A 21,799-nucleotide genomic window follows, 5' to 3' on the forward strand; every position below is an offset into this window, starting at 1 on the left:
GCAGTAAAATAAGTCGGAAGGCAGGGGGTCTGCCCTTGAATAGACAGAGGGTCTCCTGAACAGCTCAGCAGTACAGACTTGGCTGTGGCAGAAGGATTCCTGTGCAACAGAAAGGAACCCAGCTGACCTTTGCTGAAAGTACAAGATATAGGACCCATCTGCTTTCCAATATTGAGTGTTATCTGGTGGTAGGTTCAGAACACGGGGCTGGCTAGAGAACAGGGATGCTTATTTCAAACTATCTAGCTAACAAGTAACCAGCAAACCCTCAAAGTGTCTGTCCCTGAATATTGTTTTTACATTCACAAACACACACATACACACACACACGCACAAATGGAGTAATAGTTATCACTTAGAAAATTTAAAAAAAACTGCCACCTAGTGCCAAACCTATATTATTACTCTGATATTATCCTGTGTGGCTCTTCAGAATTCAGGTCTTCAGTCCACCAGCATCTTACTGTCTTATATTTACCATGGTTCAAAAGCACTCTTACTAAATAGGTATTAGTGCGAGCCACATGAAACTGCCTTTCTTGTAGTTAAAACTATCAACTATCAACGGTTTCATATGGTTTAACCTAAATAATTCCTAGGTTTTCTACCTAGTGGATCTTCTCTAGTTTTGAAAGTTGCAGTAAGCATGTTTCACAGACAAATGGCCATTTTGGAAAATTCCTTCCTTCCACCCTTCCTTGCTTCCTTTCACCTCTCACCAAACACTGATCATCTTTCAAGAACACGTCCCTTGGCTGTCAGTCCTGTGAGAGCACAAGATGGAGTAAGACATTGACCTGGGCCACGAGAGGCTCCTAACTAGCAGGGGAGACCAGCCTGAGACAACTCGCAGCAGCACACAGCCGGGCTCTAAGAAAGGTGCAGGTGAGACATATGGGCTGGGGGACAAGCCAGGAAAGGAGGGCTCAGGAGAGCCCCAAGGAGAGTTCCACAGTCTTTGCCTCTGTTGAGAATCAGCTTTGTGGGAAATAAGGCACTGACTATTCAGAGAACACCTAAGATGCAGTTTGCTTATATTCTAGGAAAGTAGGTATAAAAATGCTGGGAATTATTTATATATATATATATATATATATATATATACACACACACACACATATAATTATACACATGTGTGTGTTCAGCCACTCAGCTGTGTCCAACCCTTTTGGACCCCATGGACTGTAACATGCCAGGCTCCTTTGTCCATGGAATGTTCCAGGCAAGAATCCTGGGGTGGGTTGCCATTTCCTCCTCCAGGGGAGCTTCCTGACCCAGGGATCAAACCCACACCTCCTGCATCTCCTGCACTGGCAGGCAGACTCTACCACTGCACCACCTGGGACGCCCAATTATACACACAGTACATATTATAATATTCCACAATTATATTATATCTATAATATAAATATATTAACAGATAATATATAATGTTACATTATACATAATATATATTGTATATACTAGGATCTATAACAGAATGTAATATACATGATAGTTATATATTATATAAGGCAACTCTGGAACTAGGGGAAAATATTAATAGTTTATTAATAATAGATATAATTATATGTGTGTATATATAATGTATAAATATATATGTGATACATAATATAGAAATATACTCTTCATATATTGTAGTTTATACTGTTAACATATTCTTCATATAATATTTGTATATTATATGTAAATAATATATAATAATATAGTGCTATTACTTTGCCGACTAAGGTCTGTTTAGTCAAGGCTATGGTTTTTCCTGTGGTCATGTATGGATGTGAGAGTTGGACTGTGAAGAAGGCTAAGCACCGAAGAATTGATGTGTTTGAACTGTGGTGTTGGAGAAGACTCTTGAGAGTCCCTTGGACTGCAAGGAGATCTAACCAGTCCATTCTGAAGGAGATCAACCCTGGGATTTCTTTGGAAGGAATGATGCTAAAGCTGAAGCTCCGGTACTTTGGACACCTCATGTAAAGAGTTGACTCATTGGAAAAGACTCTGATGCTGGGAGGGATTGTGGGCAGGAGGAGAAGGGGACGACAGAGGATGAGATGGCTGGATGGCATCACGGACTCGATGGATGTGAGTTTTAGTGAACTCCGGGAGTTGGTGATGGACAGGGAGACCTGACGTGCTGCGATTCATGGGGTCGCAAAGAGTCGGACATGACTGAGTGACTGAACTGAACTGAACTGAACTGAAGTGCTATTATATATTAATATATTATTATATTAATGTAATATGTATTATATAATAATATATAATAATTGTATTTATTTTTAATTCTGAAACTATGGAAAACAATAGTTGGTAAATAATAGATACAATCAAGAATATTTGTTCTTTATGTAATATATAATGATTATATATATTACTTATCAAATATAATTTTTCCCAGTTCTAAAGTAAGCTTATACAATTAATAACAGTCCTACTCTACTGACTGGGCTTCCCAGGTGGTGTTAGTGGTAAAGAACCCCCCTGCCAATGCAGGAGATGAAAGAGACATGGGTTCAACCCCTAGGTCGGGAAGATCCCCTGGAGGAGGGCATGACAACCCTCTCCAGTACTCTTGCCTGGAGAATTCCATGGACAGAGGAGCCTGGTGGGCTACAGACCATGGGGTCGCAGGGTCAGACACAAGTGAAGCAGTTTAGCACTCATACACACACTCTACTGACTAGATCTGTGGTTTCAAAGTGTGGTCCCTGGATCAGCAGTTTCTGCATTTTCTGGGAAGCCAGACCTCAGCCCATACCTACTGCATCATCAGTGATGGAGGGGCCTAAAAATCTGTGTAAACAAACATTCTAGACTATTCTCATGTCTGCTAAAGTTTGAGAAACACTGAACTAGAGAAAATGTGATTAGCAGCCAAAACATTGCTGACCTCTTACTATCCCATTCTGAGCTGTTACACATTCACCAAATTGGAAGAAAACCTTTGCTCTCTTAAATAATATGCATTTACATTTTAATATTCTCTAAACTATTTAATTAGTAGGTAAATTTTTTGTAGATGTTAGAGGTTAGGATTTGTGAAGTCCAGGTTAATGAGTATTTTTATTTTCTCACCAAATTCAACATTGATTATTTTTCAAGGCCACAGCTTTTTTAAGAAAGACACGCATTTGATTGCTTTCTTTATCGGTGTGGAAGGGGATGAGGGAAGAATACAAACACATTAATTTAACAGGCACTTATTCTGAGTGTCTGTTTAAAGGACCTTGAGAGAGGGCTTTGGGGAAGAGAAGGTCACGTCCTGAACAGATTAGCCCTCTGGGCTGATGCAGCTTAGTGGGAGCCAGTTCCTGCACAGAAGGGCAGCACTGGGTTTCTAGTCTTCCCCTTGCATCCCAACATTGAAAACCTTGTGAAAAATCACTCACCAAAACTGCACTTTCTGTAACTGGGAAGAGTAGGATGATAACTAGCTTTAGTAATAGTGCCATCACTTAAAAAATGGAAAAGGTGAACTTTAAAAAGTTTGCCAACAGCTATTGGCTTTTGGGAGGGCTTTCCAGGTGGCTCAGCTGTAAAGGATGCAATGGCAATGCAGGAGATACAGGAGACGTGAGTTCGATCCCTGGGTCAGGAAGATCCCCTGGAGAAGGAAATGGCAACCCACTCCAGTATTCTTACCTGGGAAATCCCATGGACAGAGGAGCCTGGCAGGCTACAGTTGAGTGAGGTTGCAAACAGCTGTACATGACATCGCGACTAAACAACAACATGGCTTCTGAAACTGAAAATGTGGCTGCAAGTGTTACTGTGTCTACCTCCTACCCTGCCCTCGTCTCCCTCCGTCCAGTCCGCCTTCTGTGCTGGCATCAACTCATCTTTCTAAAACTTGTATCTCTGGGAGCTCCATGGCCCTTCTCCAGCTCACCCATCTCATCAGCCTCCTCTCCCCTTCCTGACCTTCTTGTCTCCTGGGAGCCTGCTGTTTACAACCCTGTTACCAGGTTCTGCCCACACATCTCCCTTTTCTGGAAGATCCTTTTCTACCAGGCATGGGCCTCTTGCCTTGTAATTCCATTAAAACTCTTTTGACTGTATAAAACAGAAATTCTACCCAAACCAGCACTAGAACAAAAAGAAAGGGAAGTGTGTCAGCTCAGAAACCAAGGCTGCAGCTGCTCAAAAGATCCACTTAAGAGAGAAAGAATCTTGGGATTTCTCTGATGGTCCAGTAGTTAAGACTCCATGCTTCCAATGCAGGGAGCAAGTGTTTGAGCTCTGGTTGAGGAACTAAGATCCCATATGCTGCACAGCGTGCCCTTGCACCCATCCCCCCAGGTCAGTTCAGTCACTCAGTAATGTCAGACTCTTTGCAACTCCAAGGACTGCAGCACACTAGGCCTCCCTGTCCATCACCAACTCCCAGTGTTTATTCAAACTCATGTCAATTCAGTCAGTGATGCCATCTAGCCATCTCATCCTCTGTCATCCCCTTCTCCTCCCACCTTCAATCTTTCCCAGCATCAGGGTTTTTTCAAAAGAGTCAGCTCTTTGCATCAGGTGGCCAAAGTGTTGGAGTTTCAGCTTCAACATCAGTCTTTCCAATGAATATTCAGGACTGATCTCCTTTAGGATGGACTGATTGGATCTCCTTGCAGTCCAAGGGAGGCTCAAGAGTCTTCTCCAATATTATAGTTCAAAAGCATCAATTCTTTGGCGCTCAGCTTTCTTTATAGTCCAGCTCTCACATCCATACATGACTACTGGAAAAACCATAGCTTTGACTAGACGGACCTTTGTTGGCAAAGTAATGTCTCTGCTTTTTAATATGCTATCTAGGTTGGTCGTAACTTTTCTTCCAAGGAGTAAGCGTCTTTTAATTTCATGGCTGCAGTCACCATCTGCAGTGATTTTGGAGCCCCCCCCAAAATAAAGTCTGTCACTGTTTCTGTTTCCCCATCTATTTGCCACGAAGTGATGGGGCCAGATGCCATGATCTTCGTTTTCTGAATGTTGAGCTTTAAGCCAACTTTTTCACTCTTCTCTTTCACTTTCATCAAGAGGCTTTTTAGTTCTTTGCTTTCTGCCATAGTGGTGTCATCTGCATATCTGAGGTTATTGATATTTCTCCTAGAAATCTCGATTTCAGCTTGTGCTTCATTCAGTCCAGTGTTTCTCATGATGTACTCTGCATATAAGTTAAATAAGCAGGGTGACAATATACAGCCTTGATGTACTCCTTTTCCTATTTGGAACCAGTCTGTTGTTCCATGTCCAGTTCTAACTGTTGCTTCCTGACCTGCAGACAAATTTCTCAAAAGGCAAGTCAGGTGGTCTGGTATTTCCATCTCTTTCAGAATTTTCCACAGTTTATTGTGATCCACACAGTCAAAGGCTTTGGCATAGTTGATAAAGCAGAAGTAGACATTTTCTGGAACTCTCTTGCTTTTTCGATAATCCAACAGATATTGGCAATTTGATCTCTGGTTCCTCTGCCTTTTCTAAAACCAGCTTGAACATCCAGAAGTTCAGGGTTCACGTACTGTTGAAGCCTGGCTTGCAGAATTTTGAGCATTACTTTACTAGCATGAAGTTATTGTGTCTGACTCTTTGTGACCCCATGGACTGTAGCTCACCAGGCTCCTCCATCCATGGAATTTTCTAGGCAAGAGTACTGGAGTGGGTTGCCATTTCCTTACTACCATGAAAGATGAGTGCAGTTGTATGGTGTTTTGAGCATTCTTTGGCATTGACTTTCTTTGGGATTGGAATGAAAACTGACCTTTTCCAGTCCTGTGGCCACTGCTGAGTTTTCCAAATTTGCTGGCATATTGAGTGCAGCACTTTCACAGCATCATCTTTCAGGATTTGAAATAGCTCAGCTGGAATTCCATCACCTCCACTAGCTTTGTTCGTAGTGATGCTTTCTAAGGTACACTTGACTTCACATTTCAAGATGTCTGGTTCTAGGTGAGTGATTACACCATCATGATTATCTGGGTCATGAAGATCTTTTTTGTACAGTTCTTCTGTATATTCTTGCTACCTCTTCTTAATATCTTCTGCTTCTGTTAGGTCCATACCATATCTGTCCTTTATTGTGCCCAAGTTTGCATGAAATTTTCCCTTGGTATGTCTAATTTTCTTGAAGAGATCTCTAGTCTTTCCCATTCTATTGTTTTCCTCTATTTCTTTGCACTGATCACTGGGGAAGGCTTTCTTATCTCTCCTTGCTATTCTTTGGAATTCTGCATTCAAATGGGTACATCTTTCCTTTTCTCCTTTGCCTTTCACTTCTCTTCTTTTCACAGATATTTGTAAGGCTTCCTCAGACAGCCATTTTGCTTTTTTGCATTTCTTTTTCTGGGGATGGTCTTGATCCCTGTCTCCTGTATAATGTCACAAACGTCCGTCCATAGTTCATCAGGCACTCTGTCTATCAGATCTAATCCCTTGCATCTATTTCTCACTTCCACTGTATAATCATAAGGGATTTGATTTAGGTCATATCTGAATGGTCTAGTGGTTTTCCCTACTTTCTTCAATTTAAGTCTGCATTTGGCAATAAGGAGTTCATGATCTGAACAACAGTCAGCTCCTGGTCTTGTTTTTGCTGACTGTATAGAGCTTCTCCATATTTGGCTGCAAAGAATATAATCAATCTGATTTCAGTATTGACCATCTGGTGATGTCCATGCGTAGAGTCTTCTCTTGTGTCACTGGAAGAGGGTGTTTGCTATGACCAGTGCGTTCTCTTGGCAAAACTCTATTATTCTTTGCCCTGCTTCCTTCCGTACTCCAAGGCCAGATTTGCCTGTTACTCCAGGTGTTTTCTTGATTTCCTATTTTTGCATTTCAGTCCCCTATAATGAAAAGGATGTCTTTTTGGTGTGATAGTTCTAGAAGGTCTTGTAGGTCTTCATAGAATTGTTCAATTTCAGCTTCTTCAGCATTACTGGTAGGAGCACAGACTTGGCTTACCATGATATTGAATGGCTTGCCTTGGAAATGCACAGAGATCATTCTGTCATTTTTGAGATTGCATCCAAGTACTGCATTTCAGACTGTTCTGTTGACTATGATTGCTACTCCATTTCTTCTAAGGGATTCTTGCCCACAGTAGTAGATATAATGGTCATCTGAGTTAAATTCACCCATTCCAGTCCATTTTAGTTCGCTGATTCCTAGAATGTCGACATTCACTCTTGCCATCTCCTGTTTGACCACTTCCAATTTGCCTTGATTCATGGACCTAACATTCTAGGTTCCTATGCAATATTGCTCTTTACAGCATCGGACCTTCCTTCTCTCACCAGTCACATCCACAACTGGGCACTGTTTTTGCTTTGGCTGCTTCCCTTCATTCTTTCTGGAGTTATTTCTCCACTGATCTCCAGTAGCATATTGGGCACCAACCAACCTGGAGAGTTCATCTTTCAGTATCCTATCTTTTTGCCTTTTCATACTGTTCATGGGGTTCTCAAGGCAAGAATACTGAAGTGGTTTGCCATTCCCTTCTCCAGTAGACCACATATTATCAGAACTCTCCACCATGACCTGTCCGTCTTGACCAACCCCGCCCCCACCACACACACACACACACACACACACACACACACACACACAACAACAACAACAACAACTCCAGAGAAGCAAGAGCCTCTTCCTTAGGTTTTTTTTTTTTTTTTTTTAGCAAAGACCCAGGGGCTCACTTACGGTGCTTATGTCACTTGCGATCCTGAGCTAGGCATTGTAATTGTGCTTTGTCATCCTTGAGAAGAACAGTGTTTGACAGATTAAGTACTCGGTGAATATTTATTTGTTATTGATTATAGATAATTAAGGATGAATGAACAAGCAAACTCTTCAGTGCAGCGCACTAAGTGCATTTAGAGGCATAACTAAGTGACAGTGAGATGGACAAAGGAAAGCACTTCCTGGAAGGCTTGGGTGAGGCATGGGAAGAGGCTTTGTAGGTAGGAAAATGCCTGAGCTTGATCCGCAAAGATAGGTGGCGTTCCCTGGGTCAGGGTCGGGGGCTGGCTGAGTAAGGTGGCACTATAGAAAGGTGGAGGAAACTCAGTAAAGGCTGAGGGGCATGACGCCAGCTGGCGTGTTAATGGTTCACATGTGCTCACCTCATGGATCAGGCTGGGGAGATGAAGTGGATGAGGGCAAAGAGATGTGTGCAGGCTGACTGGCTAAGGGGACAAAGTCATCACAGGCGCTGTGTACCCCCCCAGAGTTCACTTTCAGGTAGCAGGGAGCTCTTGAAGGGGCTTCCACATCAAGAGAGCCAAAGGTTGGGTTCTGGCTCACACACCAGCTGAGTACTCATGAATACATGCGTGCGTGCGTGTCAAGTCACTTCAGCTGTGACTGACTCTTTGTGATACTATGGACTGTAGCCCACCAGGCCCCTCTGTTCATGGGATTCTCCAGACAAAAGTACTGGGGTGGGTTGCCATGCCCTCCTCCAGGGGATCTTCTCAACCCAGAGATCGAACCAGGGTCTCTTACATCTCCTGCATTGGCAGGTGGGTTGTTTACCACTAGCACCACCTAGGAAGCCTGAGGTCATGAATAAGTTACTTCAACCACCCTAGTTCTTCCTCCTCAGAGCCATTATGAGGGCAGAAACCCAAAGCACCCTTTCCAGCACGTTGTACATGATAGAAGCTCAATAAAACCTCAGTAAATGCTAGTGTTTCTTCCTTTTCTTGTTACCTGATTGATTTTTACACGTAATTTACCGGAGGAAGAAAAAATCCAGTAAATTAAAAACTCTATGTATCTCATTTTACAATCTCACAGTTTAGCCAGTGTTTCAAAGCTGGGGGGACTAGGTCAGGCAGTACTTCCTCACGTTCATGAGGGTAGCTATGCCTTCAGTTCCTCTCATTCCAATTTATTCCATCAGAGCTGGAAGGTGTGAGATGCTGGCTTGCTGCTGAAGCATGCATTTCATACTTGTTACTTTGGGATTTAGGGGAGGTCCACATATTGAGCTTGACAATATTGCCAAATCATTTTAAAATTCATAGAGTGTCAGGCTAAAGAGACACAGAGGGATTTTCATTCAGAAATCACAGAGGTAGGCATATTTGTCTATAATGAACACTTGTCTTCTTAAGGAACTCTCTTAGCCAGACATATTTCTTCCTAAGAACAAATTAGTCCAGAGCAGCTGATGATTATAATCACACCACAGAGAGACAGGAGGACTGGTATCTAAAGAGGGAAACAATTCCCAATATAGCGCTTTGTTTAGCAGTTTTCAAATTAGACACAAAGCAAGATAATTTACCTTGTTAGTGTGTAGACTAGACAGGACAGCAGCCTTGAAGTTAGCCAACCTGGGTTCTAATTAATAGTTACTAGTGCTATGACCTGGAGAAGGAAACGGCAGCCCACTCCAGTGTTCTTGCCTGGAGAATCCCAGGGACGGGGGAGCCTAGTGGGCTGACGTCTATGGGGTTGCACAGAGTCGGACACGACTGAAGTGACCTTAGCAGCAGCAGCAGTGCTATGACCTAGAGGTCATCCCTGGGCCTCCCCAACTAGGGGTTTATATATATATAAATATTTTTTTCCCTTTTTTATTGCTAAAGCATAGGAACTCAAAACTTAAAGACTGCTATGAAGCTGAATGAAATCATATAGCTCTATAATGAATTAAAATCTATGCCATGCTTGATAAATTCAAAGTTCTTTTTTGGTAACTATAAATTTCCTACAATCATTCAAGATTAAAAGTATTAGAATTATTTTATATCATGAACTGTTTTACATGGGATTTATATAAACTATGATAAATTATAACTAGCCTGACTCTATTAAAGGATGTGGGGGGTCTTTCTGTATCTTATTTCTGACTCTCAATTTGAGTATTAAAGAAGAATCTGTTACATAAGACAGCCATTTGAATCCTTAATAGTTGTTTTAAGTCACCGAATCACATGAGAGCCATAAAAGCTGTATTTGCAAACTTCATTCTTCTGATGGTTAGACACCATCAGCTTCATAAATAGGGACTAGGTACAAAGTAAATTATTAACTTTGTGGAAACTTCAAAGTGATTATGTGTAAAGAGAGACAAAACCAATGAGGACATTTATAAACTGTTGTCATAAAACCCAGCCAGACATTTCATTGTTGAGGAATGAGGAATGCCAGTTCTGCAACCTGTTCCAGAGGCAACAGACACAAATCACCTAAGAGGTAGCTCTGACAATCTGACTTCCATTAATGTCAGTAGAAATTATCCAGAAAAAAAAAAATCCTTCTTTTTCTCCATGTTCTAGAAAAAATCCTATACATTCTTATAAGCTAAGCTTTTAATTCATAAAGACTCCAGACTGGAATTTTGACCTTTCTTCAGGGTCTGCAGGTTTCCAATTCATATCCTCTGTATTACTGATAACCTCGGAGGTCTCCTGTTCAATAGAGGCTCTTTTTGGCCAGATCCTATGCTACAGATGGGGCCACATTTCTTCCCGTTCTGTTAAAAAAGATTTCCTGGTAAAGCCATGAGCAGATAACAATTTGGTTCATCAGAGTTCACTAGAACTCTTTAACAGATTGCCATAATCTTATTTAAGTGCATGTCTTTATTAAGAAATCTACAGATCCACTTCTTCAGAGCCAAGGGCCAAGAGAAGGAGAGGTGAACTGCAGAGGTGGTTTGGGGGTTATTTCTCATGTCCACCTGGTAATCCAGGTGCTACATTCCTACCCATTTCAGTAAACACAAGATGTCCCTTTTTCTGATTTAGTATCATCGTGGAAAAGAACAGTGAGTATGATTCTGTTAAAATGGACCCTGAGTGTGACTGTCTGAGCTTTCTCGATAACACCAACAAGCAGCGAGTGCAGAATGAGTGTGTGGAGGACAGGGGTGGGGGTGGCGTGAGTTAGAGTGCTCTGGTTATAAATACAGCAGACACCTAAACTCAGCGGAAACATTCCCTTGGCTGGGACTCAGTTTCTTTCTCCTCACTTCCCAGCTCCACTTTCTCTGGCTCTAAGTGATGGTTAGAAGGCTTCAGCCACCCAGACTCTACTTCCTGTTGACTCTAGCTCAAAAGAGGGTAGAAGGGCCTTCTTCAGGGAACTCACAGTGCAAGTTTATTGGTTTTATGGGATGTGAGTTGATCGCATGCCCACTCTTGAACCAACCACAGAAGCCATGGAAATGTGACCCCTTGGATCAGCCTTGAACCACCCACCTAAACTTAGAGTTGCGGGGGTGGGGGGGTTGGCTTGGGGTGCAGTTTTCCAAAAGACAGTGCACAGTGCTAGGTGGCAAAAATGACAGCTCCTCACTGTGGGAGGAGAGGTGGGCAGACCGGTGAGTCCTGACCAGACGGACGCACAGCTGGCGGAAGGAGAGGCGCTGGAGGAGTAAGAAAGAGGGTGACGCCCCGCGCCAGGCCAAGGAAGGAGAATAGTGGGATTCCCCAAGGTGGCATCTCGTCCCACCAGCGCTCGATGTCACCACGTAACCTTGAGACGTGGGCCTCCGTTTCTCATCTGTACAGAGAAGGGGTAAGAGCAGGTGGCTGGTTCCTTGTTGGAATATGCATCAGAATTACCTGGAAAGCTGTTTCCAAGTGACAGAGGCCCAGGCATCAGTTCTGTTGCCCACCCCCAGGGAAGGCACCTAGGAAGAACTCAGAGGTTACAAACAGGGCAAACTCAGCAGTCTCCCTGCCAGGGTGGACAGCAGTCCTGGGTGACAGAAGCTTTCACCCCCATAGTCAAAGGGGATACAAGTGGAACAATCATTCCTCCCAAACACTTCCCTGGAGACGCACAAATAGAAGCTTCTTTAAAACGTGTGTTTTTGTCCATCCAGTGGTTACCCAGAGCAGCGGTTCTCCAAGTGTGGTCCACTGATGTTTGGGTGATCCTCTCTGTCAAAACTATGTTTATTAATTGCCTGTTCCAACTGACTGACATTGTAAGTAACCTTTGAGAAACTACACTTGTTTTGTTCTATTGTTAAAAAAAAAAAAAGAGGTAAAAAAAACCCAAATGTACATGCTGCTATATTTAAAATGGATAACCAACAAGGACCATGTGTACAGCACATGGAACTCTTGCTCAATGTTATGTGGCAGCCTGGATGGGAGGGGAGTTTGGGGGAGAATGCATACATGTATATGTGTGGCTGAGTCCCTTTCTGGTCCACCTGGAACTATGACAACATTGTTAATTGGCTATACACCAATACAAAATAAAAAGTTAAAAAGATTCTTCCTTTTGCCAATGACATATATGTCTGAGGCCAGAGCTTCTTCCTATACTTCAGACAAAGCAATATAAATCACAAGTTGAACACAGAAGCAGATGTGAGAATCAAGATGTTTTCTGTTAGGCCAGACATTTGAGAGATTTACAAATTGTGAAACAAGGACAATATTCTCATTTTCTCTTTTGGGGAATGGTGTTATTCATCACAAAAATACGTTATTTATGCAAACACAGAATGACTTCACTATCGTGACGTTGAAAAGAATTAATTTTTTTCTCGGTTTTACTTTTTAAAGCAGGAAGTACCAGCAGATATAACTCACATAAACAAAAACTCTTTGGGGTCCTCGGTAATTTAAAAAGTACAAAAGGACCCGGAGGTCAAAAAGTTTGAGCACCTTAGACTTCCCTGGTGGCACAATGGATAGGAATCTGCTCGCCAACGCAGGGGACACAGGTTTGATCCTTGGTCCATGCTGTGGAGCAACTAAGTGCATGGGCCACGACTACTGAGCCCACGCTCTAGGGCCCAGGAGCTGCAACTGCTGAAGCCTGTGCACCTAGAACCCTGCTCCGCCCATTGCAGTCAAAAATAAACAAATTTAAAAATTTTTTTCCAGCATCTCTAGACCAGAATCTCAGTGAATAAGATCACTGGGGCTTTTTGTACATCTAAGTGTCCCAGGCTGGCAGGACTGCCTATCTGCTTACACAAAGAATGAGCATAAATCACAAAACAGATACTCCCTAGCCATTGCATAGCCTGATCTATGTCACAAAACCTGAGGAAATGGGGTCAATTCAGCGGATTCACTGCGAAAAATTTGTTCTTGCTCATTACTTCCACATCTGTTTAAGTGTGGTCTTTTGAGATGGCAGCCAGCATGTTACTCTTTTCTGAGCCACTAGATGGCACTGTTTGCATAGACAATATTCCAACAAGGATTGCATTGAGCTCTTTTCTAGAGAGATTTAGGATGGGGATGAATGAGGAGGATTGGGACCATCTTATTCTAACACACACTGAATGTATTAGGATAACTTTTCTTTTTGTTCCTGTAAAGCTCTTACCTTGAGACCACTGATAGCGAGGGGATGGTAAAAAGAAAAAAAAGTAACTCTTTGATAAAAGATAGTAAACCAAACAACCTAACTCAATTTTAGTTATTCCTCTACAGCAGAGATTCTCAGTTTTAGCTGCAGATCAGAATCGCCCGGAGAATCTAAACTCCAGATGCTCAGCTCTTATCCTAAGTAGTTAAATCTGTTTTCTGGGGGTGTGTCCCAGGCATTGGTATTTTTGAAAACTCCCCAGTGGACAGATAAGAATCCTTGTCCTATAAACTTTGTCTTAAGAAAACCACCTACTAGCCCCAAAGAGGACTTCCCCAACGCCGATGGCTCGGTGGGTAAAGAATCTGTCGGCAATGCAGAAGACACAGGAGACTTGGGTTCAATCCCTGGGTTGGTAAGATCCCCTAAAGGGAGAAATGGCAACCCATTTCAGTATTCTCATCTGAAAAATTCAATGGACAGAGGAGCCTGGTGGGCTACAGTCCATGGGGTCACAAAGAGTCAGATGCGACTAAGTACATACACATAGCACCTAAAGAAGAGACACTGACTTTTCTTTGTTTCTTCATTAAATTCTCTTAATCATCCTACATTTAATTTTCCCCATCATTCAAATTTTAGCCAATAATCCGGGGAAAGGACTCAGGGGAAAAGGAACAATGCACAAACCTTTGAACCAAACTGAGTAACCAGAACTGCCAGAGTCTACTCTTAAGAATTTTTACATGGAGGACTTTTTATGCAGAGGTAGAGGTGAGAAAGAATGCCAGTGCCTAAATTATGACAAAAAAAAGAGTCTCAGGAAAAAAAAAAGAGGCATTAGAGAAAGTGGGACAGGTGTCCTTAAAAGAAAATTCTTCCCCAAGTATCTGATAACCTTTACTTCCCCATCTGACCTTTCATCTAACCAAGGGTTGAGAACTTTAGAATTACCTGGAGAACTTTAAAAATAGGCTTGAGCTTCACCAGTAGGGGCTTTAATTCAGTTAAGTCAGGAGGGTAACATGGGTCTTTTCTAAAAAGCTCCCAGGGTGATTCTAACTTGAAGCTGGTTTGAGAACCACTGACCTAGCCAAATCAGCTCTTTTCCAGACTGCGTAAGTTTCACACTGTTCGGAGATTCTGATTTAAAATAACACTCTGGTAAAACCTGGTTTCATGAGCAAATGTAACCCAAGTTCAAATCCATTCATCCTTACAGCATTATATCCCATTCCATTTTATGATGCCGTGTGTGAGAGGAGGAAGATGATCAGAGTCATTACTGCACCTGTCACTTTTACTAGCTAAGTTATGTTCATCTTCATTTATCCTTTCTCCTGAGAAAAGACTGGTTATGCCACTCACATATTTCCAAGGGACCACCTGCAGAGCAGTTCTACAGGTTTTCCAGAGCCTGTCATGTGAACGTCTTTTCCAGCCCCAGGATGCCTTATACGTGAACAATGCAGGCTCTTTCTTTGGCATATGGATGCAGTGTCTCAGCTTGGGGAAGGGCAGTGGGTGACACCATGCTTGAATCAACTGTCCTTGATAAAGTTGCAAAGCCTCTCCACCCTCCAGGACCAAGACCTCTTCCATAAGGGCACAGTGGTGGAGCCCATCCACGTAAAGGGCTACCTCGCAATCTCGCATTAATGCCAACCATGGTTTCTGAACCTGGTCAACCAACATTCTAATGGAATTCGAACAAGGTTAACACACTGCTTGCACAGATTTTATTCTATTCATCACTTTCAGTTGTATTGGTTACTCTCTGCCACATCCCTTGTGTCAAATTCAATCCTGTCCTGCTTCACCTGTGGTGGGGAAATTGATTAACTGTATCCCTGGTTCCTTTATCCTCTGGCTTCCAGTGGGGTTTGTCCAGTGAGAGATACAGGCAGGAGATCGCAGGGTGGGAGGAGAGAGAAGATGAGGTATTTCTTCCACTGCCCCCTCCCTCTTGAGTGGCGCAGCACCCAAGGCTCACACCCTTGCTTGATTGTAGGGGTTTCTCTCTATCGCCCTCCCGTGGGAGCTCTGTTTTTTTATAGGAGCGCCCCCTACAGGAGCCCCGCTCCTGTGCTCCCCGACCCCCACTCCTGTGGCAGCCCCCTCTGGTGGGAGTCTCCGCTCCAGCTCTCATCAGGCTCCAGGAACCCCAGTGCCTTTCCCCAGTCCCTTCAGCAGCTCCCGCCATTGCCAGTCCTTGAGAAGGATTTCTTGTTAATCAACTTCTCTTCAAAACCCCAGTGAATCTGTCTTGTATTTACTGCTGGGCTGTGACACATTTAAGACTGCCTTCTGAATTCATTTTTCACTTATCATTCATTCACTTGGGAGTCCTGTACATATGACTTGTGCTCCTCAAAGATCCTAACTTTAAGAGAACATCTAAGGGGCAGGTTATTTTAAAGCATTCTTTTTTCTCTATCCGAGCCTCTGTGACCTCTAGATGTCTCTGAAATATCCCAGACCAAGGAGCTGGGTGCCTCAGTGTCCTCTTACATAAAACAAAGGGGATGCACGAGGCGGTCTCCAGTTCCCTCCTCCTTCAGGCTCTAGATTCTCACAATGCCCCAGAGGGTCAGGGCTCAGCTCAGGGGCGGCAGGAGCCGCACAGAGAGAACACGGAGGGAGACACACCATCTTGGTGTCCTGAGATGTGCCGCTTCTCAGGGTGAGGGCTCAGAGCCCTTCACTCCAGACAAGGCCACTCTCCTAGTTTCACAGCAACACAAGCAGAAACCAGAGAGCCTTCCTTGCTGCCTAGAATAGTGGGAGGAATCTGGGAGCTGGCCTGGGGCAGCCTGAGAAAGGAGGGTGGGGTGGGCTGAAAAGGCATGTAAAATGGGGGGGGGCTGGGAAGAGCCCCAGGGGAGCACCGCTGAGGGGTCTGTAGGTGGGCAGGGGGCAAGGTCAGGAGGAAGCAATAGTTAACCCATTTCCAGGTATAGTCACGCCACACTCTATTTCGTGATTTAGGTCCTACGCCATAATTACCATCTTCAACCTTCAGTGAAAGGCTGCTAACCACAGACTCTTTGCTAACAATCCAAAAGAGAAATGAAAGAAAAAAAGAGAAAACAAAAAACAAAAAACAACAGCTAACAGGATGGGGCGGAGAAGGCAATGGCAACCCACTCCGGTACTCTTGCTTGGAGAATCCCATGGGTGGAGGAGCCTGGTGGGCTGCAGTCCATGGGGTCGCGAAGAGTCGGACACGACTGAGCGACTTCACTTTCACTTTTCACTTTCATGCACTGGAGAAGGAAATGGCAACCCACTCCAGTGTTCTTGCCTGGAGAATCCCAGGGATGGCAGAGCCTGGTGGGCTGCCATCTATGGGGTCGCACAGAGTCGGACACGACTGAGGCGACTTAGCAGCAGGAGCAGCAACAGGATGGGGAAGGGGACCAGTAAGAAGGGATGGGAAAACAGTCTGGGTCCAGGGACAGGGGGTGGGGTGCGTATGAGTATGAGTATGGTGGATGTTTTACTCAGGGTTTGCTTTAATGTATGTGAATTTAGGACATAATGCATTCTTTTCTTAATTTTCTGAATAGGATTTATCATGGTTCAAAATTCAAAGAGTACAAAATAGTAGCAGGAGTCTCCTTCCCACTCTTATATCTTAGACACCCCCTTCCCACTCCCCACTGGCAGTCCTCATACTAGCTCATCATCCTTCGGGGGGTATTTTATAATTTTCCTAGAAAAAAATATGTAAAATCTTTTTTTCTGGTTTACATAAATAAAACCATACTATGCATACTATATCTGTTTTTGCATTTGATAACCCTGAGTAATTAACTTTCATATTAATCCATATGAGAACATCCTCTTTCTTTTCTGTGGTTGCATGATATTCCTGTATATGGGTGTACCATAATTCATTCTAAGTAATCCCCAGCTGATGGGCATTTAGATCATTTTCTGACATTTGCTATTATAAAAATTAGGGAAATGATTAACTGGTAAACTATATTCTTTAGTGTGCTTGTATTACACCAAGAATACAAATGATTTTTTCTCCAGTAAAGCATAAATACAATTTAACTCAGCAAGTAGCTTTACTTAATACATATGTGTTACTGAAAATATTGGGGTTTCCCTGATGGCTCAGATGGTAATGAATCTGCCTGTAATGTGGGAGACTGGGGTTCGATCCCTGCGTCAGGAAGATGCCCTGGAGAAGGAAATGGCTACCCATTCCAGTATTCTGGCCTAGAGAATTACATGGACAGTGGAGCCTGGTGGGTTACAGTCCATGGGGTCAGACGTGACTGAGTGACTAACAATTTCACTTTCACTTTTCGTTGAAAATATGGTTGTCACATATATTTGATTCAGTCAGGTATCCTTTACAAGGCTTCCCTTGTAGCTCAGCTGGTAAAGAATCCACCTGCAATGTGGGACACCTGGGTTGGGAAGATCCCTTGGAGAAAGGAAAGGCTACCCACTCCAGAATTCTGGCCTGGAGAATTCCATGGACTATATAGCCCATGGGGTCACAAAGAGTCAGACATGACTGAGCAACTTTCACTAATAATAAATTTCATTACAAAACAATTTACTTATTAGAGCTAGTAATAGCAGTGTATTTTCAAAAACGCATGTAAATATTAAGAGATTCTTACCATCAATTGACGCAGGATGGTCAAAAGCAAAGGTCTTTGCTTAAGGCAATAAGAACAGAATGAGGTCCAGCTGCTCCATAGATTTAAGAAGCTTTGAACTTGGAGTTAGGAAGTCTGGGTTTGATTCCTTGTCTTGCCATTGTGACTTTTTCAATAAAATGGGGATAATCATTCCTGCCCTATGTACCTGGCAAAGCTGCTCTGAGGATAAAGTGGAAAATTATTTCACATGCGTGAAATCTGTTTACCAACTACAAAAGTCTGAACTGATGTTGAATCTTGTTGCTACTCTTACATTGCTTATAGCACAGGTTCTGGAGATCAGTAGACAAGCAATCTATGGAATAATCGCTGAAATTAATTTCATAAAAGAAATAATGCTGGGCATGAACATTTTAATTAAATGCACCAAACGGTGGCACTTACATATAGTAACGTTTTAAAAATCAATTAAAGAATCAGAAAGGAAACAGATCCCTGTTGGCTAACCACCACAGTGGTTTTTTTTTGTTTTTTTTTTCATTTGCACCCTCCCCTCTCCCTGCCTCATCTCCAGTTATTAAAATCAAGTTTACCGCTAACCACCTTGACAGGAGGTAAATCTGGAAACCACTCAAATCTGATAGGGTAGGTAATATCTTTTTGCCAATTAACATTGTTAATATTCTCGGATTTACACATATCTCTGGATTCATTAGGAAATGATCAATAAAATAAGTGGGCAGATCAAGTTTAAGTACTCTGGAAAATGAAATGCTGGGCTGTCTGGATTTGAGAAATATTAGGAAGCCTACCCATTTCACTCATTAAATCCCTCAAGACATGCCATTACTGAAGCAGACAGGTGCCCCGGGCATTTCTCAGTCAATCCATTCAAGTTTCTGCCACCTCTTTTTGAGTCACTGCCGCCATGGCAACAGTCCACTGACCTGCCCTTAAGGGAAATAGGATTTCTGGCGAGACTGAGACTTTTAATAATTCCACTTGTCAATAAGGTCAGAAAGAAACAGATGGAGTCGTACGAAGTTACTTCACAATCCACTAACAAAATGAGTGACCCCCAGCAAATGACCAGACCCAGTGCTGGGAGCGTCCTCTAGGAAAGTCAGCCACTGCATCATTAACGTCCAAGAAATCGGCGCCACCATTGCCCATCCATCAAACCTTTCGCTGAGTCTGGACTTCCTCCTTCAATGTTTTCTTTATCTACCTTTTCCTGAAAAAGGTAAAAGTGTACTGGGTGGCTCACTCAAAGTAATTGTTAATCTGATGATTGATTTTCTCTAAAATTTAATTTTAATAAATAAATACAAAATGCTCTACAAGAAAGGACATATTTTTTCATGTAAGCTTCCTTATGGGACTACCATCTAGAAATATCAGTTCCTAGTGACCCAACTTTCCTCTTGAGGGACGACAAAAATCTACGAATATCAATTCCAATACCCAGGATCTAAACTCTCATCCCAAATACACCAGAGTCACTTCCTATTCACTTCTTCTCCTGGAAATGTTCTAATGCATTGTCTGCAGTTGTAACAGATTGCCTTTTGGGTGGCATTTCTCTCCAATTCAGAAATATAAACACCACTTCAGAGATTTATTTTACAATTCATCTTCTGATTTGTCATGGCCGGGAAAGTCGGCTTCTGGATTTTCTATTCTAAATTACTTTCTGAACAGATTTTTGCAAACAGACTAAGGAACAGCTTTTGCTTAGACAGGAACAAACTCCCAGGAAGCTGGGACTCAAGTCCTCTCTCTTCTGTTGAAATGTAAACAATCAGGAACCCTATCATTTCCCAAATCAATTATTTGCCAACGAATAAACAGGTGCTTTGGAGACTCTGGAGTTATAAAATGAAAATGGCAAATGATTTTTTCATGGGCCAGCTGCTCAACTGACGTGATTCTGAGGCAGGTTCTCCTAGGCTCTAAAGCTCAATTAGCAAATCAATTAGGATCACGCCCTGTCTGCCAGCAGGCCCGCCTGCCATCCTCTGCTCTCCTCCTGCTCTCGGTGCTTTCTGTGCTTTCTGGTGCATCCCCGTCACCAAAGCTGAAGCCCGGTCAGTCAACCTGAGGTTCCTCTGCTTTTTGCTCACACTGGACAACAGGGGGAGGAGGGGGGGCTGTTCCGGTTTAATTAAGGATTAACAAACACCAGAAGGAGCCGTGCTCAACCCCGCTCACTTCTATCTGCCCCAGTCCAGGCTCGCCTTAGAAGCTAGGCTCAGCACGGACTCAGGGGGGCTGACTGGCATGGCTGGCTGTCGCTTTGTTTCAGTGGAAAACAGATAGGACCAGTCAAAGCAGATGGTTCCTAAAGGGACACATCCAAAAAATCTGCTAGCAAACTGCGGCGGCGTCTTTCACATAAACAGCAACTTACTGGAGAGGAAAATCAGACCCTCCTCGCCACATCCTGCCATGGTGCCACCAGCTTGAGCATCACCCATTTGGGAGGGTCTCATCCTCAACGAGGCCCAACAACTCCTCCTCTGGGGCAAAGGACAAGCCTCCCAGAGATAGAGCCAGAGATGGGGGCATTAGCATTGATGCTGACTGTATCTTTCCAAGTCTCCTAGAGATATAGCCATCATCACGGCTAATGCCCCCATATCTGTCAATAGAATCTATTATCTAGGTAAGATCACCTTCAAGAGGGATTACTGACCTGTGTGTCACACATGGTCATCAAGTTCTAAGAGAAGCAAATACAAACACTACGTATTTGGCCAGCTGGGTTGAACTGGAGATGGAGCCAGTGACACCGCAAATGGCAACTAAAAATACAAGTGACCATTTTCATCATAAAACACTAATATTTTTTAAGGATTTTTTTTTCTTTCAAACTTCAAATAAACTTACAGACAATTATTAGTGGAAGTCCTGGCCCTGACTTATGAGTTCTGGCAAATCATCGGACATTTTTGACCTCACTGTTTTCATCTGGAAAATGAGGGAGTTGAACTGAAATCAGACTTCCAAGGTCTCTTTTAGCACAAAATGTCTAAGGTTTTTTGGATGGGAGTGGGTTGGTCTCCTGCAACAGTGTGGCAAATCACATACTGAATTAAGCATTCGGGTTTTCAGCATAGATTAGAAACAGAGAGACTGTGTTCGTCCCACACGTGGCTTACCTTTTCGACGGCTGTGTGCTCTTCATTTGTGACGCTGGCTTTTCTTGATTCATTTTTAGACCTGCTTAGCCTTCTGGATACTTTTTCTCTGAGTAGAGTGGCATATCCAATGTGTTCATAGATGGGGTTTGTTGTCATTTTGGAAATGTATTCTGAAGCTTTTGTTTCTATGTACAGCGTTATCAAGCCATCTGTGACCAAATCATGAATTGATTCAAACCTCTTCTCACCCACAAAGTGTTTTCCATCATAGAAGAGCCTGTAGTTTAAGGTCTGGTTTCCAAACCTGCCCATGAGGAAGGAGAGATCACAAGAGTTTTAGAAACCAGGTCAGTGGGTGACAGTGTCAGCTAATACTTCTGCGATCTGTACTGAATGCCAGACACTGGGCTAAGGGCCTGACATGATTTCCCTCCATGAGGTTATCATGGAGACCCTTCAAGACAAGTACAATTATTGTTCTTGTTTGACAGCTGAGAGAATTGAGACTTGAAGAGATGGGGTACCTGCTTGAGGCTATACCCCTGGAAAAGATGCAAAGGTGGGTTTAACCCCAGCCAGTCCTATGACATCATTTGGTCTTAGAAATCACTATGGCCATGGGTCATAGTCTTCCTCATTTTCATAGTCAGGGGGTACTGCCTGATTCACAAACATGTTAAAAATTTCTTAATGGAAGCCAGCCATGCCCCTCCACTCCCTCCCCTCTACCAGGCAATTATCTCTGCAGGGGAAGTTATAACC

The 21,799-nt window shown here is 43.1% G+C and overlaps 1 protein-coding gene across 3 annotated transcripts in view; it reads right to left on the reverse strand.

Moving 5' to 3' along the window:
* CHN2 (chimerin 2) overlaps positions 1–21,799 on the reverse strand; it is a 343,495-nt gene that overhangs the window by 105,550 nt on the left and 216,146 nt on the right. For all 3 annotated transcript variants that reach the window (XM_004007934.5, XM_060414780.1, XM_042248636.2), the window contains exon 6: positions 21,056–21,341. In XM_004007934.5, coding sequence (XP_004007983.1) covers positions 21,056–21,341 — 286 coding nt within the window. The remainder of the gene's footprint in view (positions 1–21,055; positions 21,342–21,799) is intronic.

Source organism: Ovis aries, chromosome 4 (assembly GCF_016772045.2).
Source record: "Ovis aries strain OAR_USU_Benz2616 breed Rambouillet chromosome 4, ARS-UI_Ramb_v3.0, whole genome shotgun sequence".
Classification (NCBI taxonomy): Eukaryota; Metazoa; Chordata; class Mammalia; order Artiodactyla; family Bovidae; genus Ovis; species Ovis aries.